General features: G+C 49.1%; 2 protein-coding genes across 3 annotated transcripts in view; one reads left to right on the plus strand and one right to left on the minus strand.

Moving 5' to 3' along the window:
- Positions 1-3156, plus strand: part of Racgap1 (Rac GTPase activating protein 1) — a 32066-nt gene extending 28910 nt beyond the window's left edge. For both annotated transcript variants that reach the window (XM_040753833.1, XM_040753834.1), the window contains exons 15-17: positions 28-151; positions 1039-1144; positions 2176-3156. In XM_040753833.1, coding sequence (XP_040609767.1) covers positions 28-151; positions 1039-1144; positions 2176-2251 — 306 coding nt within the window. In that variant the 3' untranslated portion in view covers positions 2252-3156. The remainder of the gene's footprint in view (positions 1-27; positions 152-1038; positions 1145-2175) is intronic.
- A 15249-nt stretch (positions 3157-18405) lies between these two features.
- On the minus strand, positions 18406-20751 carry Aqp6 (aquaporin 6). Its single transcript, XM_005067228.3, has 4 exons — positions 20359-20751; positions 19521-19679; positions 19205-19285; positions 18406-18603 (listed from the first exon to the last, which is right to left on the minus strand). Exons 1-4 carry the CDS (start codon positions 20749-20751, stop codon positions 18406-18408), a joined length of 831 nt encoding a protein of 276 aa, XP_005067285.1.
- Positions 20752-20968: the final 217 nt, after the last annotated feature.

Raw genomic sequence — 20968 nt, forward strand, 5'->3', positions numbered from 1 at the left:
AAGTAAGCCTTGACTTTGGTGCCTTAGGTGGTGGAGCGCCTGCTGTCTCTGCCCCTGGAGTACTGGAATCAGTTCATGATGGTGGAACAAGAGAACATTGACATCCAGCGTGGCAATGGAAACTCAACACCACGGACGCCAGACATTAAAGGTCAGTTCTGCACTGTGCTTGCTTTTTGGGGGCTTGACCATGTGCTTATTTACCTGAGTTTGCTCCAACTGTTTGGAATATACTGGACTGGGTGTGGTAATGAGCACTTGCAGTCCTAACACTAGGGAAGTGAAGGCAAGAGGATCAGAGTTTAACGTCTCCACTACATACTGAGTTCAGGACCATTCTGGTTTACAGGAGACCCCTTTCCCAACTCCTCTAAGCAGCCCCCACAAACATTTTGTTCATCTTGAAGATTCTAGCAGTTTTTTATAGTTAGAAATATCACTGCACCTAGCATCATGAATACACCCTAAGGGTTAATTCCCATCTTAGGTTTGCTAGTGTGTTTTACTGCTCAGTTTTAGTTTTGAAAATTGTTAATTTTATGTCTGTGGGTACATTTGTGGAGGTGAGAGGACAACTTGAAGGGAGTGGTTCTCTCCTGCCACCACGTGAGTCCCAGGGATGGAACCTGTTGCCGTTGCCCATGAGCCATCTCACTGGCTTCCCATTAGATTCCTTTATGACGTTTGCCATTTATGCTGCCCCTAGCAATTTTATGTGAGTAGAATCATTTTATTCCCACCACATAGACATATGAAAAGTTTCTTTTTAAGAAAATTGTCTTGTTCTAATATATGTGAAAGTCAAATATTCAGGTGTTAGATGTCTGAAGTTTGGTGCTTGAGAATGGTGTGAACCAGAGAGTGAATGTCAGCCATTCATTGAGTAGTTGGCCTGCGTAGTTCAGAAGATTCAGGAGTGAGTTACAGAACAAGGGCTAGAATGATCTGTGAACCTTCAGAAGGTAGTCAGCATAAACATCCATCTTGACACTTAAAATGTCACTCGCTTAAAAAAACGTGTCTGAATTTTACTTGAAGTGAGCTTCCTGGGGCCTGTGACCACTCCTGAATTCCAACTTGTCAAGACTCCTGTATCAAGTTCCCTGTCACAGAGATTGTACAACCTCTCCAAGAGCACTCCCAGGTATGCGGAAGTGTGTGAGTGTGTGTGTGGGATCATATGTGAATCACAGCAGCATACTAAGGTCAGAACATACCCTGTAGGAGTCAACTCTCATACTGTGTGGTTCTTGGGAATTGAACTCAGGCCTTCAGGTTTTGGAGCAATAGTTTATTGAAGCTAGACACAGTGATGTATGTGCCTGCAGTCTCAACAATCCTAGCATTTAGGAGGCTGACACAGGAGAATTGCCATGAGTACAAGGCCAGCCAGGACTATATAGTAAGGCCTTATCTAAAAAAAATAAATGAAAGCTGGGCGGTGGTGGCACACACCTTTAATCCCAGCACTCGGGAGGCAGAGGCAGGAGGATCTCTGTGAGTTCGAGGCCTGGCTGGACCGACAGCCTCGAAAACAATACAGAGAAACCCTGTCTCGTAAAAACCAAAAAGAAAATAATTGAACTTGAAGTAATTAGACGTTAAAGGAAACTTCCTGTAGAGTCTGAATGAAGCTCTCCACTGTGATCCGTCATATTAGGTGATCAATAGCACCTTTAAATAGCTCTCTAGAAGTTTCCTGTATTTAGTTCTTTATATCAAGTAACATTATAATTCATTATAATTGTTTATCCAATATTTTTATAGAATACTTTTTTTTTTTTTTTGTATTTCAAGAAAGGGTTTCTCTGTGGCTTTGGAGGCTGTCCTGGAACTAGGTCTTGTAGACCAGGCTGTCCTCGAACACACAGAGATCCACCTGCCTCTGCCTCCCAAGTGCTGGGATTAAAGGCGTGCGCCACCAACGCCCAGCTAGAATACTTTTTAAAAAATGTGTATTTGTGAGCATGTGCATGATGTGTGTATGGGTGTGTATACCATGGCACCTATGTCGGGGGCAGCTCTGTGGAGTTGGTTCCTCCCTTCTACCTTTATGTGGGCTCCAGGAATGGAACTCAAGTCTCCATGTTTAAACAGAGCATGCCTTTCCTCATGGCACCTTCTTACCAGCTCTGTAGAATACTTCTGATTCATTCTCTCTAATTTGTGTTTTAGATTCGGGAACAAAAGCAAGTCGGCCACCAACTTAGGTCAACAAAGCAAATTTTTTCCTGCTCCATACCTCAAGTAAAGCCATTTCTGCCCAGTGTCCCAGCATTTACTACCCACAGGACACAGCTGTTTGTTCTGCAGCCTCCTGTGCAATTAGTACTTTTAGCCTTTTCCAGGCTTTAAATAAAGTTTCATGTGCATGAGTTTATTATTATGTAGCCCTTCTCGCCTCTGCTGACTTAGCAGCACTCTTTAGTTGTTGGCATCTTTACTAGGGTGGAAGGGCAGTAGGCATTGGTTGTGACTCTTTGCGGGGATCCCTTTGGCTTAAAAGCCAGATAGATACTGCTCATAAGATGACTTTCCTTTGGTGTCACTTAGACAATTATGGAAAACTGAGTTGTCTCAGGACAAGAAGTTGTAGGACAGAACAAATGGACAGAGGGTTCAGGAAGAGGCCCCTTCTCAGAACCCAGCCCCCATGCTCCTTTAGAAACCAAGCTGTGGCATGGAGCCCTCAGTGGGCTAGATTGAGTGTGCTTTGATTTCATTTGGGTTCACAGGTCTGTGTTGTAGAAAGGGCCGCAGTCTGCGATGCTACACCTCATAGTTTGTAGTTGGCTTCTGGACAGGTTTTTGGAGTTGATTGGGGTAAAAGCCAGATTGATCTAAAGCTAAATTCATTCTGGTGAGTGACCCTCTTGTTCTGTTTTAAAAAGTCAGTGTGCAAGTCAGCTAGCAATTCAGAAGACGCTCACCGTTCTCACGTGGCAGAGCAGCTAGTTGTTTCTGTCTTTGCACTTTGGTTGGTGAACTTTTCCCGTGACGCAGACGCATGTAGGTGAATGTTGGCTTTTTGATTAGCATTTTCCTAGGATCTAAATGGCTTCCTTCCCTAGGATGTTTTCTGACTCATACTCTTATTTGTAAGACACGTATTTGGAATATGATATGGAAAAAAATAAATAGTTTTTTCAAAACGAATGTGATGTTGGTTTTCTTATCCAGGATGGTAATGTAACCTTCAGCACCTTTCAGAAAATGTCTTCCCTTCAAGTGTTGTTTGTTGTCACCTCTACTTCCACCTGAACCTTATGTCTACCTGAGGACTTTTTTCTCCCTTTTTTATTAAGTCTTTTTCTAAACTGAATCCTAGATTTGTTATCTTCTTGTTTGAAGAAAGCATTTTAGACAAAAAATAAAAATTTTAAACTAGTCTTTAGGGATCAGAATGGTGCAGAGTTAAAGAAAAAAATTGTGGCTGGCTGGCTGCCTGGAACATCCTTCGCTGCTGGAAGTGACTCTGGAGTGAGCTGGGATGATTAACTGAGGGCACCTGCACTTAGAACTCTGAGGCTGGTGAACAGAATGTATCTAAGATTGAACGCAAACAGTTGCAGGCTTAATATGTAACAGTGGAGAGAGGAGGCAGCCTATTGGCTTTTTCCCAGGAGGGGGCAGCTCTCACAGCAGGGCCCATCTGCCTCAGCAAATTGACAGAAGATGGGTCCCATCTCCAGGCTCCCTCCTCACACATGCCTGCTAGGCTTTTTTTTTTAAAACTTCGTCCTAGATGGTACCTCATCTTGTGTCTTTGCAAGCTTCAGATTGGCCTGGCTCCACATTTGCTGTTCTGTAGCATCCCTCCAAGGTACACTTGAAGTCACTAATGTAGAGGAAGTAAATGGATTGTGTGGTGTTAGTGAAGGCAAGACTACCCTGTGCAGGAATTGATGGCCCGTTGATGAAAAAGGAAATGGTTTTGTGTGTCAGTTGTTGGCAGCCAGTTGCTCAGGTTTTGAGCTAAGCCAAGAGACCTTAACCATGAAAGTAATTCTGATTCTAGCAAAGGGAATGTACCTACTTTCAGCTTCAGCAGTACTTCACATCTGACAGCTTGACTATCAAGGGCCTTTTTAATTAAAGGGATCCAGGGCTTTGATCCTTATCTTCTGCTTCTAACGCTTTCTCACACTGCTTCTTCATCCGCCTTGTTTTAGACCATGTCTCACTGTGGCCCAGGCTGGCCTAGAATTACCTCAACTTTGATGTCATTTATCTTTGATGCTAAAAACTGAGAAACTTTGTTTTTATTTATTTCGGAGGTAGTGTTACACTATATATCCCTGGAACTTGCTGTATAGACTAGGCTGCCCTAATGGCTGTCCTATTGTCCTGGAATTCCAAGTTCTGTAACTATAGACATGAGCCACTATACCAAGGCTAACAGAAATCTTTAAATCTTAAATCTCAATTTATGCACAATTCCCTAGTGATATTTACTTAACTAGGCAAGCATTACCTGGTTTGATTCAACAGCAACCATTTGTGTTTATTGCTGGGTGTTTAACTTATTTTTCCTTAAGATGATTTTGTATCTGGTCTTGATGGTGGCAAACGCCTCTAATCCCAGCACTTGTGAGGCAGTGGCAGGTAGATCTCTTGTGAGTTCAAGGCCATCCTGGTCTACATAGGGAATTACAAGATAGCCAAGGCTATGTAGAGGGACCCAACCAACGAAAAGGCTGAATTTAATTTCAGTAGTCAGAAGGCAGAGGCAGGTGGACCCGATTTCCAGACCAGACAGCTGCATAGTGATACTACCTGAAAAGGGAGAAAAGAAAGTAGAAATAGAAAGCATTGAGTTTTATTACCATTAGGATGTGCAGCTGCTTTGCCAGAGAAGAAAGTAATTTTTGATGTGAAGTAAAAATGTGCCAATGCAAGGAAGGGCTTCTTCATTTCTTCTTGCTTAAATTATTAGGCAGCCACAGGTGACAGGCAGGTGTAACAACTTGTGTACATTATTCTACATATACAATGTGCCCAGTGTGGGCTGTTTTACCCATGCATATGTGCATAGCCTCATATATTATTCTATACATGCAGTGTGCCCAATGTGGACTGTTGTACTCTAGTATCTGTGTGTAGCTGCATACATTATTTTTATTTATTTATAAATTTTTTAAAGGCAGGGTTTCTCTGTGCAGCTTTGGGTCCTGTCCTGGACCAGGCTGGTCTCCAACTCAAAGAGATCCGCCTGCCTCTGCCTCCTGAGTGTTAGGACTAAAGGTATACGCCACCACCACCCGGCTGCATATATTATTATACGTATACAATGTACATTTGGAATGTACAGTTGTGTTTGGAAAACTGGTATTCTTAATGGTGAGTTATTTTTTTTCCTAGGGCTTTCAACATGAATGGGAAAGAGGTATTATGGAGGTCTAGGTTTGAGGAGTGTGATTACAGTCAGCTCAACTCACATAGTAGGTTCTCAGCCATTGTACTTTAATATGGTCTTGGTGATGATATGACTTTAGCCATCAGGGTACAGAGAAAACTCAAGCCTGTAGAACTGGGCCTATTAGCATTATGCTTCTAGTGTACACAGAGTTTAGAGAGTGACCACTTAACCTAAGAACTTGGTAAATTTTTAAAATATGCTCCCTGTAACTGGTATATTTTGTAAACAGTGGAAGGCACCAAGCCAGGAGCTACCTAGCTTATGTAGTCCATTAGACCTTGACTCTCAGAACCATATTTGTTGATGGTTTCTATTCATGAAGTCAGGTGGAAGACAGCCAACATCACCAGGAATAACCTTGTAGTGTGTGAGAGCTTTGTCCTCTGTGGTCACATAGGATGGGAAAGAAGGCCACTTTGGGGACTCATAGTTGGAAGTGGGGACCTGTTTGTTTGTCTTTTGTTCATTTTTGGTTGTGAGATGGGGTCTCGGGTAGCTCACACTGGTTTCAAAACTTGCAGTGTAGAAGGATGACCTTGACCTTGCAGTAGTCCTGCTTCCACATCCAGAGTGCTGGGATTGCAGCTATGCACTTTCTACCACAGCAGGTTATGTGGTGCTAGGGCGCAAACCTGGGCTTTCCTGTGCGCACGTGCTGTAGGCAGCCACTCTCCCGACTGAACCAAATCCCTAGCCCTCATTTTGTTTTCATCATACACTGCCATACCCCACACAGTTGACCACCCTGGCTCAGACACAAATGGGTGTGTAGGCTTTGGATAAGGCAGTTGTCAGATATTCCTGCTCATCACTGAAATTATGAACATATTCTCCATAAAATCTCTAGGACTTAAAAATACTTATTAAAGATTTATTTATTTTGTGTTTTGAATGTTGGCCAGCATGTATGTGCACACACTAGGTACACACTGTGTGCATGCAGCTGCCTCCTGAGGCCAGGAGAGGATGTCAGATTCCCTGCAAATGGGACTGCAGGTGGTTGTTCGTCACTTGTGGAAACTGGGAATGCTACCTTATCTTCTGCAATAGCAGCAAATGCTCTTAACTGCTGAGCCATCTCTCCAAGCCTCTAGGACACTTAATATAGTGATTAATCCCATTCCTGTACTATTACTTACTTGACCTCACCACACCCCGTGAGAGCAGAAGGATGGGTGGTATGTCCCAGTTGGTAAATCCAGTAAGATGATTTGGCTCAAATGTCTACAAACTGTAGTTTATCTGGGATTAGAATTTAGGGATTCCAGCTCTTAGCCTAGTGTCAGCAATTGTAGATGCTATTGCTAACTTCTTATTAGTAGAGTCCTGCTAATGGTATTTAATACATAATAGTTTAAATTGCCTTTGCTTAGGCCCAATATTATCTGTATCCCCACATGGTCAAATAAAGCTTTGGGCTTAGTGCACATTTTTTGGCCATTTCAAGGCTTGCCTGAGATTGTGAGTTCTGGGCCAGCCTGGGCAACTTAATGAGACCATGTCTCGAAATTTAAAATTAAGAAACAGGGCTTGCCCGGGCGTTGGTGGCGCACGCCTTTAATCCCAGCACTCGGGAGACAGAGACAGGTGGATCTCTGAGTTTGAGGCCAGCCTGGTCTACAAAGCAAGTTCCAGGACAGCTTCCAAGAAACCCTGTCTCGAAAAAAAAAAAAGAAAAGAAAAAAAAAAAAAAAGAGGGCTTGACCAGCCTGTGTGAAGACTCAGTGGTTCAATCCTCAAAATTGCCAAAAACAAAACCAAACCAAAAAAAAAAAATCCGAGCAAATAGAGCTGTAGTGAAGGCTAGGGAGGTGGCTCAGGGTTAACAGAATTTAGTGAAGGGCTAGGGACGTGGCTCAGGGTTAACAGAACTGGCCGGTCTTCCAAGGGACTTGGCTTCCATTCCCAGGATCTACACAATGACTTAGAGCTATCGTTAACTCCAGTTTCGGGGGCCTCTGAGGGCAACAGGGACATGTGTACACAGACATACTTTCAGACAAAGCACCCACGTACATTAAACAGACAAAAAGCTGTAGTAAGAAGTGGTCAGTGACCATTTATATTTCAGAATTTTCCCTTCCCATCATTATAAGAACTTATTTGAGACGAGGTCTCACCTCTGAGCCAAAGTGATGCTGCCATGCTCAGCTTTGTAAGTCACACCCAGCCTAGAGTCAGGATACAGTGAAAGCTGTATGTGGATATAGCTCAGTAAGTTTGAGGGCAGCCCACCCTGCAGGGACAGAGGATTGGGACAGATTTCCTACTGGTTGGGGTATTGCACAGCAGATTGGAGGACTTGATCTTGGTGGTCCTGGCTGTTTTCTGTATGGGACGGGGAGAATGAACAGATGTGAGCACATGGGGTTAGTCCTGGTGGTGGTCTGTTCTCAGACCACCCATGTGCGGCCTCTGCTATGAAGCTGAAAGCCAAAGACAGACAAGTCTGAGCCAGGCTATCAGCCAGTGGATTAGCTCTTTGGCTTTCCCTCTGAGTGGCATTAGCTCTCACTCCAACTCATGTTTACCATCTGGCTTTGAGTAAAACGTCTTGGAGTGCTCTCTTCAGCAGCCTGTGCTGTGCCAGGACTTTCTGAGGGTTGCTCAGCGTTCCTCTCATCAACCCTGAGGCCCAGTGCTCTCCACAAAGTCATCAGTCTGTTGTGCCCACATGTGTGCCTGCCTGGCTTCAGAAGAATTCCTTAGACCTTAGAGGGGGAAATGAGCTTCAAGCTCAAGGAGTCTGGTGGTTAATGGTCCAAGGTCTTTCTGTTGTCAAAACTAACAAGTGACTTTGTCCTCAGGTGGGTTTGTTCCTACCACAGAGGACACACCCTGCCTGTGAGATGACACACTCTGCCCAGGCTACAGTAGCTCCGAGAGATGTAAAGGGGCTGGGATTTCTCTCCCTCTTTGGAAAACGAAGCCTGGGGTGGAGGCGCTTAAGTGGAGCGCCCCCTTTCCTCCTAGGGAGCTGGCTGCTCTCCCCTCCTGGGCTAATGTGAGCCGACTAGGGCTAAACGCCTGATGCTCCTGGATGGCATCCAGCCCCTCAGCAGAGCAGCCACATTGGAGATACAGCTGCTGGCATTAAAGGGCTAAGTCCTCTCCAGCTGCTGTGCTTTAACAGGAACCTCCCGCGGTCAGGCAGCTTAAGAGAGCTGTCTTAGCTGGGTTAGAGGAAATGACTAATCTCTGCATCTTCTCATGATACTGCTTGGAGGCTCTGGGAAAGATAACCTGGCGGGGTGGGAAGTGGCTGGATAATGGCGTTAGAGTGCTAGGCTATTATCGTCTCAAAATCGTGGTCCTGGAAGTGCCGGAGCTGAGCTGTGCCATGCAGTAGACTGAACTGCCTGAGCTCTCTGGCCCGCAGCAGCTGCAGACCCCTTACCTGCACCGCCTCCCAGTTCTGGGGAAAATCTAAAGCACTCTGGCACAGGCACCAATGGGTATGTGGAAGGAAAAGGGCTAGGAAGTGTCTGCAGGAGCGGAGGAGGAAGGACGAGGCCTGGCACATGCCAAAGAGTGAAAACTGGCAGAAGATGAGGAAGGTCACGCGGATACGTGTCTAGAACTTGAATGGGACAATTGAGATGGTGGAGCTGGTGTGAATCTGGTCATGGCCTGCTGTGCTTCAGGCAGCGTGTTGGCTCCAGAGAGCTCCAGTGGGCTCCAGCACTGACCTTATGGAGTGTTGACAGAAGGGTGACATGGACAGAGTGGCTACAATGAAGCCAATGTGTTCAAGAGGTTCCTGTCACATGCACAAGAAGTATACACGCACACCGTTCGGCTGATGTTGGGTTTGAACAGCCATGGCAAATTGGGCCTCTTGGAAGAGTTCACCTCTTGCTGTTTCAGACAAGGGGTGGCTCTGGTGATGAGAACACACTGAATGCCTTGAGAAAGGACATCGGCAGCTCCCTGGCAGAGGTGCAGAGCACTAATGGAAAGGACTTGGAGACTGCTCTAGACAAGCCCCCATGTAAGATGGGGGAAGCAGGGACTGCTTTACCACCTCCCTCAAATCTTGCTCTTCTGTCCTCACTCTCCTCCCCAGACCTAGAGAGCAAGATCTCCCTTCCTTCATCCCCAAGACTGCACACAGCCGCCTACAGAGCAAGACAGGAGTTAGGTGGGTGGGTGACTGATGGGCTGCCACTGAGCTTGCTCCAACACAGCCCTGGATAGATCCACAGCTCCACCGCCATGGGCCATCAATGGAATGGGAGGACAGGGAGGACATGGGTGGAACTTCCCTGGCTCTTTTGGCTGCCGTGTATCGGCTGATTTACTGCACGGCTTGGGCTGCTCCATCCAGGGGTGCCTCCTCTCTTTTACTGTCCTCTGCCTTTCCCCTAGGACATCCCCCCCCAGACTTCAGGTCCTGTCTACCACAGTGGCAATGATGTGACTGTCTGCTCAGAGTTCAGGTGTGGAAGGCACCTCTCCCTATCCTTGTCTGCCTACTTGGGTGCCCTGGATTCTTGCTCATGGAAGAAAAGTTTACAGACAATAAAATGGAAATATGCTGCTATGAAAAAGAATTGTGGGTCCGGCTTGCCGTGGTTTGTTTTGTCTTGACACTGTGAAAAGGATTCCGAGGCGTGGCTGGATAACCTGAAAGCCGACTGTCTTAGGGTTTCTATTGCTGTGAAGAGACACGATGACCACGGCAACCCTATAAAGGAAGCATTTACTTGGGGTGGCTCACTTACAGTTCAGAGGTTCAGTCCATTCTCATCATGGTGTGACGTGGCAGCAAGTAGGCGGATGTGGTGCTGGAAAAGTAGCTGAGAGTCCTATAGCTTACAGGCAACAGGAAGTGGTCTGTCTCACTGGGAGCAGCTTGAGCATAGAGGACCTCACAGCCTGCCCCCACAGTGACACACTTTCTCCAGCAAGGCCACACTTCCTAATAGTGCCACTGTCTTTGGAGGCCATTCTCTTTCAAACCTCCACACTGGCATAGCAATAGACGGGCAGTGAGGGAATAGGAGGCAGTGGTAGGTAGCCATCCCTCTGAGAGGAAGACTCGAGGCCTGTCAGTATGCTTCCTACTCTGGCCTTTCCCTCGTATTAAATCCTGATTTAAACAGTCAAGATTTGAAGGAGAAATGATCATTTCATTGGTTATAAAATGTGCTTCAAAAATATACCTTGGGAGACTCTGGGCATCTTATAATCAATGGACTTTTACAATGTATACTTGTTTTTTTTTTTTTTTCTTCTTGTTGGCTCATCAGATAATGGCACATACTCCTACATTCCCTGTTTATTTTGATTGGAAGTGTAAGGTGCTCTGTTAGTTGGTAACCCACCACCTGGCCATGGTCAGAGACACACTGAAACAGTTCCAGTGTGTGGTGGCTTGGATGACGATGGCCCCCATAGGCTTGTGTGTTTAAATGTTTGGTTCCCAGTTGTGGGACTGTTTGCAAAGGGTTAGGAGCGTGGCCTTGTTGGAGGAGGTGTGCCATGGGTGTGGAGAGTAGGGATGGCGTGTGAGGGGCTGCATCCCAGTGACCTCCCTCTCCCTTTGCCTCCTGGCTGTGTCTCATCGTGGCAGCTCTCAGCTCCCACTCCAGCACTGTGTCTGCCTACTTGCTGCCATGCTCCCCTTCATGATGGTCAGGGACTCTAACCCTCTGGACTATGAACCCACAAATTAAATGCTTTCTTTTGTAAGTTGTTTTGGTCTTGGTGTATCTTCATAGCAATAGGAAAGTAACTAAGACAGTAAAACGGGGCTGGGCATTGGTGGCGCATGCCTTTAATCCCAGCACTCGGGAGGCAGAGGCAGGCAGGTCTCTGTAAATTCGAGACCAGCCTGGACTACCAAGAGAGTTCCAGGACAGCCTCCAAAGCCACAGAGAAACCCTGTCTCGAAAAAACCAAAAAAACAAACAAACAAACAAACAAAAAACCCACAGTAAGACAGTGCATGCTAAGGATGGAGACATTGGAGATTGAACCAGGGGTTTAATCCTTAACACCAACTAACAAGCAATGCTCCAGGGTACCCCTCGTCTGAGCGTAGCTGCTCCAGGAAAGCTGAGACATAAGATTCTACACAATCACCCAGCACAATAAAAGCAGACAGGCAACTGTAACACAGGGTCAACATCTGTCCCAGTTATCACCCCTGAGTGAAGACTCCAGGGAGAAACACTGTAGGACAGAGATCAGTGATGGAGGTCAGTTATGTTAATACAGGTAGTCTATAGGGAGTAAGGGGAGCAGGGCATGAGGGTTTTACGGTCTCTGTCCAGTTTGCTCACCAAGTCCAGAATACCCAAGGAAGATCTCCCACTGAACTAGACCATGATGACTCAGTGCCTATAATGTCATCACTTTGGAGGCCCAGACAGGAGGATGTTTTTACAAGTTTGAGAACTGCCTTGGGCTACATAGTTACATACCATCACAAAATGAGACCGAGAGGAAGAGGGAAAGCTGTGACTTGGGAAACCAATGAAGAAAAAAAAGAAGCCTCTAGCAGGGGACAAGACACTAAAGTCAGGGCAACTTGTCCTGAAATTAGTAGTCTAAAAATATAATTTTGTTTTAAAGGGCCTTCCTGTGATGGGTGCTCAAATAATCTTGAAGAAAGGTGGTGTTCAGTGGCCGGGTATTAGGGGTGGAGTGTGTGGGAGCGGAGGAGGAGAGCCAGAAGCTGACAGACAGCCTCTGCAGTCATCGGGGAGACATTGGGAGGCTGTCCAGGTTCCCAGGTGGAGAAGCACATTCAGCCTGTGGCTCTCGACTGAGACATGAGGATCATTGCCCTGGTCTGAGCTCTGGCCTGTCTGGGGCCTAGTCCATGTCTGCGGATTAGGGTAGAAGTCAGGGGACTCTGGCCACCTCCTTCTTTTAAGAATTGCTTCAGCTGGGCAGTGGTGGCGCACGCCTTTAATCCTAGCACTCGGGAGACAGAGGCAGGCGGATCTCTGTGAGTTCGAGGCTGGGCTGGACCGATAGCCTCCAAAACAATACAGAGAAACCCTGTCTCGTAAAAACCAAAAAAAAAAAATTGCTTCATTGCTTCATCTTCATCGGCCTTAATCAGAGCTCTGAAATCCCATTTTTCATATCTCTTTTTTTTCTGTCCACTGCAGTCTATTAATTAGTGCCATCAGACTCCTGTAAACCACCTTCACTAATAGTGCTGACCCCCTCAGCGTTGCTGAACGTGACTTTGCCGTGCGTGGCTCTCCCTGAGAAGTGATTGCAAATCTTGGCTGTGCCGACCCCCTGCCATAGCTGCCCAGAGTGGCCACAGCGTGGCTAGATGCTCTGTCTTGATTAGCTCTTAACTTCCTCCTGCCTTTCTCTCTGACACTGCTGCAGCCCGGCCCTATGCTGTGGGTTAAAACAAAAAAATCTATCAAGTCTCCCATCAGGAGTTCAAGGTCACTGGCAAGCACACTGGTCAACTTGTAGTCATTTGGCATCATTATAGATGGCTAGGCTGTGGTTCTGTGCTGTGCCTCTGCCTCTCTCCCTCTGCCTCTCTCTGTCTCATTACTACCTGCCATTTGGAATCCCAGGCCTGCACGAGAACCAGCAAGGCCCGGGACAGATTTAAACACTGACAGCGCTTAGAGCTAGAAGAAACAGTCACGTCCAAAAGGACTGTGTTTAGTTGCCCTTGGGGATGCAGGGCAGAAATCCCAGGATTGAGGGACTTGACTCTCTTCTGAGGCCTCAAGTTGAGTGGAACCCTAGTTGATGTGGGTCCAGAGGTTGGGTTGTATCTGCAGCCAGATGTAGGCTATTTAGAAGCTGGCTCAGGCTACCACAGGCTATGAGGAACTAGGATTGCAAACCAGCTCAAGGAACCCTGTGGGTGCAGAGGATTAGGCCCTGGGGTCTTGGGGGTAGGGGTGCTCTCAGTGTGTCACAGTCCTCACTTCCCCTGGAGTCTAGATGTCAGCTCTAGGCGCTCTCAGTGTTTAAGTCTGTCCCGGGCCTTGCTGGTTCACGTGCAGGAGTCAGCAGGGCTGTGCTGACTTGGCATCCATGACTAGCTAGCCTTCACAAGGGAGAGCCAGCCTTGTCCCTAGTGCTCAGTGCTTCCCGGTTTACCTCCGGTTTCTCTGGGTCACCACGCAGTCCAGGAGCAGTGCGTCCAGCTCTCTTCTATGAGAGAGAGAGAGAGAGAGAGAGAGAGAGAGAGAGAGAGAGAGAGAGAGAGAGAGAGAGAGAGAGAGAGAGAGAGAGAGAGAGAGAGAGAGAGAGAGAGAGAGAGAGAGAGAGAGAGTGTGTGTGTGTGTAGCTGAGACACAGCTAGAGTAGCTCAGGCTGGCCCTGAGCTCATGCATATCTTCCTGCCTCTGGAGTACGGGCACTACAGGTATGCACGACCACATTTGACTCCTGCTGTTTACTTTCATAGGAAGTTCCAAATCCTCAACACACTCCTTTTCACTTATTCCCTTCAGCCTCCTTCAGTCTCAAAGCTCCTCCAAGCCCGCTTTTCCCAGCTGTGATCACTCCAGTGTTCTACCTTCCTGCTCTGAGAAGTCCGTTAGTATTTTCTCTTCTTGTGTGTGTGACTTTTCACCATTCCTTTGGAGTCCACTTCTAGAAACACAGAGAGAGAGAGAGAGAGAGAGAGAGAGAGAGAGAGAGAGAGAGAGAGAGAGAGAGAGAGAGAGAGAGAGAGAAACCAGGCTCAGGATATGGAAAGGAGGCAAGACCTTCCTTAGTCACAGCCCTGGCTTCGCCAGGAACCACACAGGAAGCAGCCTTGCTTACATGGGTGAAATGGCTTCTGGCTGTGTCAGATGTGGAAGCCCAACCACGTCTCATATACCATCCCGACGGCCTCTCCACTGCTGAGTTTTCCAGATGAAGAAATGAGTTCACAAGCCAGAGCTCAAAAGCCTACAGTCCCTTGGGAAACTGAGGCAGCACTCTCGTTTCAAGTTCAAGGTCGCTTGGGTTACAGGGCAAGACCATCTTAAATCAACCTTCTTAGCCTCCTGTGCCACCTCCTGAGTGCTAGGATGCAGATATCTGCCACCCTGACACATTTATGTGTTGCTGGAGGTCAAACCCAGGGCCCTGTGCACGCTAGGCAAGCACCCAGCTGGCTGGGCTACCCTCCAGCCCTTTTTTTTTTCCAGCCTTGGTACAAGAACCCCTTAAGCCAAAGTGAGTTTTGTAAAAAGTAAGTCTCTGGTTTGTTCCCCACTCTCCCTTAGACCTGGGCTTTGCTGGTTGCACAGTATGGTGTCAGATGAGTCCCGCCCTCTTTATACCTGGAGGTGGCAAGTTAAAGACCAACAGTTGGGGTGGGGGTGGGGGTGGAGGTGGGGGAGGCAAGGGGCTTCCTGCCAGCCAATCGGAAATAACTGCCTAGGCTCTGGGCTCACATCATCTGCTCCCGCTAAGACAATCATCAACATAAAAGGCTAATTGTATTAATCACCAAGGCACCCATCCTGAGCCCCCCTCCCCTTGGAGAGAATTATGAATTGCCACTGCAGATGGCTCTACTGATTGAAAGCAGTACTCAGCAGGAAGAAGGGCCAGATCAGATTACACACCATTAATTAAAAACTTCCCCTGGCAAATGAGAGCCAGGGGGTGCATACTGAGGGCCTGCCTGGTGGGTCTCTGTCCTCCCCAGACCCCTTGTCCCCAAGCAGCCCCAAGGACTGTGACGGTGAAGCCTGCTTCTCCAACTGGAACTGCTGGGAACTGGAGCGCCCAAGGCCAACTCTTTCCTCATCTAAACAGATGGCCTGCTGTCCCAGTACTGTCTCCAGAGGAGAGGCTAACCTTTGCTTATTTATTCAGTCCAACCTTCGATGCTCTTCAGCTTTAACCTAATTACTGATTCCTCATTTCTGCGGAAGGCTATCTCTCGCTCTAGTCCTTCTCTACAGAAAGGCCGCTAAAGGACTATCAGTGAAAATGGTTCCCAACTTTCTGTCTAGCCACTCCTTGCTACATTTGGGAATCTCTTGGACCACCATGACCAGCAGAGAAATGATCTGAGGGAGGCAAGAAGGCAGTTTGGGTAAACATGACAAAGTAGTCAGTGTTGGTTCGAACTTTGGGAGTCTGACGCCAACTAGTTTATTTTAGGCATATTTAAGCATAGCACACTTTGGTGAAAACTCTCCTGGTGATAATTAACTCAATCCCAAGTGCACAATGAAGTTTAAGACATGACTACACTGAAACTCTTTGTAAAGGACATGTGACACTTTCTATAAAGATGGGTTCTATAGGTTGACAGGTTCACGATAAGAGTCTTAGAGGGGAGCAGATCTGGTGTGGTCTAGCAGGCCACACAGACAGTGCTAAGGTTACGTCCACTCCTGTCCTTCTGGATGGATAGCAGGTTATGCATCCCTTTGAAGGAACAAGCCTGTGTTTAACATTCCTGGTTCCCCTAGTGCTTATCTGTGAGGACACGGACCTCCGTGCCTCCCACGCCTAAATTCTAGGATTGCCAATGCTGCTCCAGAGTGGTGGGTGGAGACACGAACCCTGGCTACCACCCCTCTTCCCAGCCCCTGCGTGGAAGCAAAGGCTTCTCAGCTGTTGTCATCTTGGCTCATTTGGGGCTTCAAGTTCTGAATTTTCCTCTTCTTGATCAATTGCTGCCTCCTCTCCTTCCTCAGCTGCCCAGCCTCAGTCAGTCAGTCAGTCATCAAACTTTTATTGAGCACCCAGTGTGTGCTTGGCTCTGGGGGCAAAGAGATAATTTGTCAAGAGGCTTAAAAGCCTAGTGCAGGGGCTCCCTGCCACAGCCTCTCTGAGCCCCTCTCCTTTCCTCTGCTGGCTGTAGCTTGTTGGAGACCCCAGGGAGCTCTACTTTAGAAAATTCTAAGCTGGGAGCTAGAGAGACCTTAGGGATCTTTACAGTAGAGTCAAGTGGCCTTTGACAAGTCAGTCATGTCCTGTTCACACACTTGTATACACATGATCACACACACACACACACACACACACACACACACACACACACACACACACACACACGGCTGTCCCTGCTTGTAAAAGGGTGCAGGAAGTCCTGGGACTTTGAGATTGTGAAGATGGCTGAGGAGGGCTCAGCTTGGAGAGCTGTGGATACCGCACGATGCACCGATGATACCATACAATGCAGAAGGCAGATGCAGGGCCATGGACGCCAGCACTGCAGCAGTCAGGTCTGTCCAGCGCCCTGCCCTTGAAAGGCTTTGGCAGCCCCTCGTTCACCTGGCCCATTGGGAGACAAGTGCTTATCACTTATCTCGTTCTCTCTCTCTCTCTCTCTCTCTCTCTCTCTCTCTCTCTCTCTCTCTCTCTCTCTCTCTCTCTCAAGTGGATTTGGCTGCTGCATCTCAGGGTACCATGGTGATGGGTGCCATAGAGATGAGAACCGACTTGAATTGGCTGACTCTTCATTCCAGGGTCCCTCCCTAGCCCCCCTCCCACAAAGTTCCCAGGTCAGTAGACCTCAGAGAGAAGAAGACAGGGCCCTGTAAGCTGACCCAGTGAAGGACAGCAGAACCTGCTTTCTCTCCCTCCCTCCCTCTCCATCATCCCCCTTCCCTCTTCCTTCCCATTACCAACAGCAATTGTATTCAAACCCAATAATTACAGCAACTGCAACAATAATCATCATTTATTGGAGTTGTTCTACCAGCGTTTAACTCCCCCAAGCATCTTCTAACTCATTGTTGACACAGTACTCTCCGTGGGAGGAGTGTGCCCATTTTACAGTAGATAAGCTGAAATCCAGACAGGGTCCCACCACCCCACAGCCTCCTATTACAGGCAGAGTAGATGTACAGTAGCCTTTAACATCTAGCAAAATCAATTCAATTCCCAGGGTCTTCTAGAGGCACTAAACCTCTAATCTCGATTTTCTGGGTCATCCTGTGGTCTCATTTAAAAGGACTTACTTAACAGCTTCTTTGGGGCCTGTAATGCTGACAGTCAGGCTGGAGAGGCTTCTGGCCCAGGTTATAGACAGAGTGCAGCAAGGAGAGGTTTGGTTTTCCTATGTTAAACTGAGGGACCCTGGGGGAGACCATCTGGTCCAGAGCTCCCTAATGCTGCTCCTTTGCTAACCCAGGAGAAGGCTCCTCTGTGTCAGCTTGTACCAGGTTAGGGACCTTCCTGAGCATTTGGGAAGTAGGAATGAAGTCTTTTTGGGAGAGCGATTTCTGTCTTCAGAAAACCCCAATCTGATGGATCCCCAAACCACACCTAGAGCAAAGAAACCCGGGGAGGAGTTCAGGCTATGCTCAGTGGAAAAGTTTGGGGCTTCCTGAAGCTCCCTCATCAGAGTCCAAGCAGAATGGCTATCTAGGTCCCAATTCCCCTCTCCCAAAGACAGATCCAGAGGCCCAGGACACCCAGTGGGGTCCTGCTGCATGGCTTCTGCCCCCTTTACTCTTGTCATAAAGAAATGGAAAAGGGTCATGAAACTAGAAACAGGATCATGAGAGGGAGAGAAGGTGTCCGGGGGTGAGTAGGGGTCCGGGGAGCAGGGGAAGAGTACAGGTGACGTGAAATGGGAAGTGGAGGGCTTGGGGGGGGGAAGGGAACAGCAACTGTCCAAGAGGCTGGGGGAGGGGTCCAGGAAGAGGATCAACAAAAGCAGAGTGCGCATGAAAACATTACTCTGTCTGTAAAATCTCTGCAAAGAGAGAAAAAGGGAAAGCAAGGAAGGCCTTGGAGAATTAACTGGATGGATTCACTCCCAGATTCTGTCTGTCTGTCAATGTAGAAGGCAGTCATGGCGGTGCACCTAAGTCACAGCTGTTCCATAGGCAGAAGCGGGAAGGTTGAATGTGACGTCAGCCTGGGTGGTGGCTCTCAGGAGAGAAAATAAGGAAAGGAAAAGAAGCAACTGTTCCTCAGGGATAGGATTGGTACCCAACACCGGGGACACCTCAAGACAGGTCACACAAGGCAAGCTGCCCACCTGCAGGCTGCCCCGGAAGAGAGGGGTGTGGGGCCACGCAGGGTCACACGCTAACTTCCGTGTCCTCTGAGTTCATGTGGGGTTCCTTCGTCTGGGGCTCCACATGTACCACTTTCTCCACCTTTGTGGTGCCCACGAGGATGGCCAGACGCTGGGCTACAGTCTTGGTGTCGGGGAACAGGATAAAGTTGTAGATCAGGGAAGCCAGGACAGCCCCTGTGAGGGGCCCCACCCAGAAGATCTGAGGAGACAGAAGTGGGCGTGAGCTCTCAGTCTGCTTCCCTTGCTGCCAACCCCAGCCCCAGGGACTCTCCAGGGCCTACAGGGCAGTAACCTGAGAACTGGGAGCCCAGGGGTGAGGGGCTCTGCCTCCCCTGGGGGGTGCAGCCAAAGCTAAAGCTGGGGCTTCCGTCCTCGCCCATGGCTGCCTCTTCCTCTCACCTCTCCTGTTTTAGCCCTGACTATTGCTGTTTCTGTCTCTGCTTCTGTGTGGTCTATTTCTGTTTGTCTTTTTCTTTATTCAAGTTTGAAAATTGGTCCAGCTGGAGAAAGTGAAGAAGGAAACAGCCAGAACATAAAGCCTGGGCCAAGGCTGCAGCTTCTGCCCTGGCCCATTTCTTGTGAGTCCCTGGATACCACAGGCTTTCAGAGCTGAAAGACAAGCCAGGACGCTCACCTCGGCTCCCTGAAGGCAGGGAGTCTGCACTTCTGGGTGGTCTAAATGACCTGGTGACGAGAGCTCATTGATTACATTCCATGTGGGTTTCCTAATGGTAAAACCTACTAGCTCTTCCTCCTGCTTAGTGTCCCACACCCCCAAGCCTACCAGTGTAGGGGCTCACCCAGTGGACCGCGAACTTCCCAACAATGACGGCAGGACCGAAGGAGCGAGCTGGGTTCATGGAACAGCCAGTGAAGTAAATCTGGGGAGGACACAGGGCCAAATATGAGGAGGTTTGAGGCAGCCTGAGGGAGGACATTCCCATCTGCCCTGGCTCAGCCCCCACCCCCACTAGCTCCATATTACAGGGCACTTATCTCAGGCCACAAGACAGGAGGGGCTCAGGGAGAGACACTTCCTGGCCTCCAGGGTCCTTTGGCTTCTCCAGGGAGGGTTCCAGTATGTGCACAAGCACTGTGTCCTTCTTTGTCCCTTACCCCAATGAGGTGGCCCAGCGCCACAGAGGTCCCAATCATGGCAGCTGGGGAGCCCAACGTCTGCCGACTGTCCGTGGAAGCGAAGACACAGAGCACCAGCTGCAGCGTCAGGATCAACTCCACGGCCACTGCCTGGCCGGTGGAAGTGCTGTTGTGGACCTTGGCAGAGAGGAGTACGCCAGAGTGGGCACGGGCTCTGACCGTGGGGCAGTGAGATCCCCTAGGCCTAGTCTTCTCAACTGTGAGGGTGACACAGTATCAGAACCTGAGGTCTGTGCGACTGGCTCACATCATGTCTGGATGCCTGCTTGCTGTGGAAGGCACCTCTCCCACTGCCATAGAGAGAGGCCTGTGGGTCAGGGGTGACAGGGAGGTAAGCAGCGAGAAGGCTCGAGGATAGAATGGAGGAGGCCTGTGGCAGAAGCAGATGGAATGAAGGCTGGGAGGGGAAGCAAGCAGGCCTCAGGGAGCTGGGGGAATGGCAGGGCAGAGGACACAAGCCAAGCACTGCGAGTTAAAGAAGCTAAAGAAGCGTGGGCAGGGTCTCTCCCTCTCCCTCAATCCCGGCCCCGCCAGCTGTGCTGGACCTTAGCTGCCTGGTCCTTCCGGCCCCCTCCCCTCCCCTGTGTGCGATCGCACCCCATTTCTGTTCCTGTCCTGCTGGATGAATGCCAAGTCCGTTCCTCTGGAACCCAGGGACCTGCGCGGAGCAGCTAAGGAGTGCACGGTTGCATTATTTCCCCTGCCCGCCTCTGCGCCTGTCTGGCCTCCCACCCTGACCACTTGATTTTCTCCCATGCCCCATCACTGCCACAAGCCCGGGCCGTTTTGCACCTACCACGTTGACGCCAAGGGTTTCTCGGACACCTCCAGGAGTTACCCCATAAAGAAGAGCGGCCCCCACGGTGGCCCCTGCCAGCTGGGCGGCTATATAGGCCATAGCCCGAGGCAGAGAGATATGGGATCCCACGAGGTAGGCCAGTGTCACAGCAGGGTTGGCATGGGCCCCGCTGGTCTTCCAGGAGATCTGCACAGCTGTGGCCGTGGCCAGGTTGAAGGTGATGGCAATCTGCAGCACAGAAGGGAGTGCCACAGGCCAGGGCAGGACGGAGCCCACCCCAAAAAACACGTATAGCCCTGTGGCCAGGAACTCCGCAAACAGCGCCTTGCTGACGGCGGTCCAGAGCCTGCCAGCCAGTAGGTAAGCTCTACAACACAGCCCTGGCTCCATGTCTGGTCACCTTGTCCTTCAGGTCTGCTGCCCCTGCTCTTCCCTGACTCCCTCTTATCCCCTGCCTTTCTGTGGTGGCCTCCCCAGCCCAGCTACACTCTGCCTCCAGCACACTGCTGTCCTCAGGAGCGAGCTGCCCGGGCTGATGGGGGCCTGCTGACGACATTACGCGTGTCTGGGGGCGGGAGGTACCAGGGTAGTGCCCACATGCTTGCTC

This window comes from Mesocricetus auratus, unplaced genomic scaffold (genome assembly GCF_017639785.1).
Source record: "Mesocricetus auratus isolate SY011 unplaced genomic scaffold, BCM_Maur_2.0 Super-Scaffold_100010, whole genome shotgun sequence".
NCBI lineage: Eukaryota > Metazoa > Chordata > Mammalia > Rodentia > Cricetidae > Mesocricetus > Mesocricetus auratus.